Consider the following 4,562-nt stretch of genomic DNA (forward strand, 5'->3'; position numbering starts at 1 on the left):
AATGCATAGTAGACGCCGCGAATGAGTTTTCTTTTTTTTTTTTTTTTTGCGAGGGGGGGGGGGTGCACTCTAGACATCAGGGAGAGGCAAGGGCAGCCATGTTCAAGAGACGGGCTCAGTGGGCCCCCTACAGGCGTCTGGAGCAGGCGTCGCACTCCTTTCCACTCAAACGAATTGAGGAAAGCCGAAACAACAACAAAAAATGTGTCAAGGAGAGGAGTGGGCGCCATATTGGACTCAAAGTCAATGCAGTTCACGACAAAGTCGCCCTTTGTCGGCGGATGTTGGTTGAATCTGTATGTCGAAAAATCATTGGACAAGCACCGCGTTTACACTGCATGTTTCCACCGGTGGGGCTCGAATACGGCGGGTTTCTCCGTGAGTCCCCCTCCCCTTGAACGATCACAACACATGTAATCAGCCAACATGTCCCCGAATCCTTTCATTCTCATAGGTGTCCTCCCATCTCCCCCTGTAAGAAGAAGCCATTCGTGCAGACCCGCTAACCATCACCGGCTCCCAAATTCCAAGTGTTCCGCAGCCCCGAATGGCGCCAGGCGATTGGCTGGCGCTGCCGTCAATCCGCCGCTTAGCCGCACCCCTCCCCCCATTCAACCACTCGCCTCTCTGTTTCTGTGTGTTTACTACACTGGCGAGCATAGGGGAGACACTCATCTTCACATGCACTGAGAACAATTGTTTTTAGTTGTGTCTGCATTCAAACCTCCAAGAAATCAAACATGCCCAGGAGAAAGGTGAGTGATCTGAAACAAATAACAAATACTTAGACGGCTACAGGGAGCGCGAATGCCCTGCAAACGCTTGTGAGACATTCCTCTGAGACATTACTTAATTATAACGCAATGTACGGCGTTTGGATGTCGTCCGTAATTTTCCTCTGTTTTCTAAAAATAATGTATTTTTTTTGTGTGTTGGAATGAATATTTTCCCGCGCTAATACGCCCGTGTAACGGTGCAAGCCGCCGCTGTCCGTTATGCAGCTCAAAGTCTGTGGCTCTCCATGCAGTTAAAGCACAAGCAGCAGCAGCCATGCTTTGCAGCGCTCGTCCACCGTCGTCGGCGAGCCAGCCGAGAACAAACGGCTCGCTTATCGTCGTTTGCTCGCCAAACCGCTCCAAAGTAGAGCCAGAAAATACTACGGTGACTTTACTTTGTGTTTTGGCCGCAAAATCCGACATTCGCCGTCGCGTTTGGATAAAATGATATATTTTCTCTCTTTGTTCGTAGTCCCAAATGGCTGCGGTGGCGCGGCTCTGCCTGCGGGTGGCGCCCGTGAGACTGAGCGAGGTTCCTCCCCCCTCTCTGAGACTCCCGCGCCAGCTTTCAAATCTGAGCTGCATGCATTGAATGGGAGGAAGACATGGGGGAGTGAAAGGGACACGCGTGGCCCGGGCCCTCCAAATGTGTCCCCAGAGGCCCGCATGCTCAACTTCTCCGAGCCCCTCTCGCCAACCACGCTTTGCCGCCATATTTCACTGCCCTAAATTGTTTAAAGCAGCTCTATTTGTCACACTTTCATGTTTTGGGATGATTTGAAAAAGTTTTTTCAACACCTCTCTTGTTAACCATATTAAGTGCACAAGTCGTTGGGTGGCACTATACTCTACTTATAAACACAAATTAAGCATTTAATAATGTCATTTTCATGTTTCTGTGTTTAAATGTTGTTTTTTTGTTTTGCAGAGACAAGAAACAGAGGACAAGGTGGAGGTAAGTGTTGAGAATGTTAAATAACACTTTGCCTACCAATTTATCCAAATAATTATACTTTAAATGTAATTTTATATTTGTTACCTGCACACTGTCTCATTATTACAAAGCAACATGATTAAAATAACATGTGTTGTGTGTCAGCCCAAGAGGAGATCACCCCGGTTATCAGAGGTAAGAGAACACAAATTAGTTGACATTAAATAATATGGCTAATTAACATGAGGTACACAGCACTTAAATATATACTGTACAAACATATAGCTAATTGGGTGAAATGGGCAGTTATCCATATAAAACCTTTTGTTTTGTTTGTTTGTTTTATTAATTTGAGTCTTCATTAATCATTCACAAATATCTTAGTCTAAATGATAGATACACACCCTTAAAACTGCTGAATTAAAAATAACCCAATATGGATTTAAGCAACCTAATGTGAGTTAAAATTTTATTTTTAACCCATCAGTTTAAAGCTAATTTACTTTAAGATTAAAACGTTGTTTACGTTATGTTGTTTATTTAATAGTTCAAACGCAGCAACATTGTGTTTGAATCTCTAAAATACGCCCATAAGAGCAAAGATGACAATTTTTAAAAATAAAAAAGCATTTGAATCAAATATGGCATACTTCTACATTCTGAGAAAACATTGACACAGTATTATAAAATCGAAAGAAAGTTGTCAACATAGGGTGGTGCTTCATATTCTTTATACACAAAACAATATGAAACCCCATTACTGTGTTCGCTTAATGGGGTTTTGGCATTAGCGAGCTTTGGTTTTGCAGATTTTATTTTATTTTTTTACAGAAACATCCATGCAACATTTATATTACGGTATTTGTTGTTGTAGGCAGAATAGAATATTTTCACATTCCATTCAAAAGCTCTGATAACAATTTGAAGAACAAAACCAATATGCTGCTAGATGCACATACGCAGGTATTTTTGGAATAGATTTTTTGTGCTCCTTTTAAATATTGGTGAATTTTTCAAATGTAATCAAAGGCAAAACAATGTATATTTTACAAACTAAAGGGTGACAAACATTAGGAGCCATATCACACAATTTGTTAACAGCAGCACATACAATCTTTTGTCATATCAAGCAACTTTGATTAAATTAACCAAATGTTCTAACAGTTTAGTTTGGCATATTGCAACAAGTTCTAAAATCCCTCTTAATGATTCAACATCATAAAAGAATGAGCAACTTAGGTAGCAATTGCTTTTAAAAAGTTTGTCTCCCAGGACCCAGCGTGCTTATAAAAAGAAAATCTTGCAAATTAACAGTGAAAACTTTTTGGAGCCATTTTTAATTCTGTCCCTGTCCGCAGAAGACGGCCACATCTAAGGTGGAACCAAAGGTTAAGAAAACAGCGAAGGTAGGAGAGGCCAGCCGTGCAGACAACCATCTAGCATGAACATGAATCCAGCTCACTGCTTTTTTTTCTGCCTTTTCCAGAAAGAGAAGGCTGTGAATGACAAGAAGGAAGACAAGAAGACCAAGAAGACAAAGGAGAACGCAGAGGCAGAGGCCAATGAAGAAAACCACTCTGAGAATGGAGAGGCCAAGACCAATGAGGTAAGTTGACACTTTGGCTGTGGACTTGGAAAGTCAAAATGACGGTGGTGACCTTACTTTATGTGTTCTGTCCCGCAGGTGGAGGAAGCCCCAGAGGAGGCCAAGGAGGAGGCCAAGTCAGAGTAGCACCACTGCCCCAGCGTTCCTCTTCTACAGCCCTTCCCCTTAAATCTCCCCTCTCAAGTCTCTCACACGGTTTCCCTCCAAGGCGTATTGTTAACAGAGGAATATTTTTATCAATGATTTTATAAGTATCCGTACAGATTTTTAGCACAAAAAGCAAAGCTGATTATGGAGCACCTTGCAGATTTGCAGTGGTCATATCAAGTGTCTGCAAGCAAGACAAAAACACTAAAATCTTTTTTAAATGGCATTTCGTGATTGTTAAAGCCTTGTTTGGTGTAGAAAGTGTCCCCTGCCTGATTGGCTCTGTCGTGACTTGTGTATTCCTGTGTTTTTCCTTCCCCCACCTCCTCTGCAAAGTAGACCCTCCTCTCCCGCAGTTCAGCTTCCCATCCATGTTTTATTAACAGTTCAGCCATGTTGTTGTGGCTGTTTCTTTTAGATCTCTTAATGTGCAGTGACTTCCCTTTTGCTTGTGTCTCATGATCTTTTTTCCTCATTGAAAATGTGTTTTTAAAAAATAATTAAGCGCGTTGCCCATAAAGAAGAGGAAGACGAACATGCGAAACATTCCTGGAACAGTGATGCCTACGACCTGTGTCCGAGACGACCCTGCGTTACGAGAAAGTTGAAAAAACAGCTCCTGTGTCATCCACGCTGTCACGTCAGCTTTTTTTTTTTTTTTTTTTTTTAACCTGTTGTTTTATAAATAATTTGAATTTGGAAAGCACTCACAAACGCAGGTGTCTGGTCCCCTATCTTATGTTCCGAAATTCTCTTAATAAAAACAAGTCCTAGGAATTTTCCTCAGAGCATTGTGTCTGGAGACTGTTTTTTGATTGTATAGTTAACAAAACAAAACTAAATGTAAATGAACATTTCAAATGCGCCTAACATTCATTAATGTAACACATGAAAGTATGAAGATCAGTTTATGCACAACTCATGATGTCTTGTTAATAATGATTTTGGCCTGATCAAGGTCATGCATCCTGGCAACACTTCTGAACATCAGTGTCACCCTTTGTTGAACCCTTCCATTAGCTTTGTGTAGCCCTGGTTGGACATAATCACCCTGGTTGACTGAAATTTATCTCCTCTCCAGCCTTCACATGTTCACATA

The 4,562-nt window shown here is 41.6% G+C and overlaps 1 protein-coding gene across 2 annotated transcripts; it reads left to right on the forward strand.

Moving 5' to 3' along the window:
- Positions 1-599: 599 nt before the first annotated feature.
- hmgn6 (high mobility group nucleosome binding domain 6) lies at positions 600-4,251 on the forward strand. 2 transcript variants are annotated; one of them, XM_086023636.1, is made up of 6 exons: positions 600-755; positions 1,705-1,731; positions 1,876-1,905; positions 3,072-3,116; positions 3,197-3,316; positions 3,395-4,251. In XM_086023636.1, the coding sequence occupies exons 1-6, from the start codon at positions 741-743 to the stop codon at positions 3,440-3,442; spliced, it is 285 nt and encodes a 94-aa protein (XP_085879762.1). In that variant the 5' UTR covers positions 600-740; the 3' UTR covers positions 3,443-4,251. The 2 variants fall into 2 exon arrangements, with proteins under 2 accessions (XP_085879762.1, XP_085879761.1); XM_086023635.1 differs by having other exon boundaries at positions 601-755; positions 3,069-3,116.
- Positions 4,252-4,562: the final 311 nt, after the last annotated feature.

The sequence above is a fragment of the Filicampus tigris genome, chromosome 2 (assembly GCF_054856515.1).
Source record: "Filicampus tigris isolate MCC_2025a chromosome 2, RoL_Ftig_1.0, whole genome shotgun sequence".
Lineage (NCBI taxonomy): Eukaryota > Metazoa > Chordata > Actinopteri > Syngnathiformes > Syngnathidae > Filicampus > Filicampus tigris.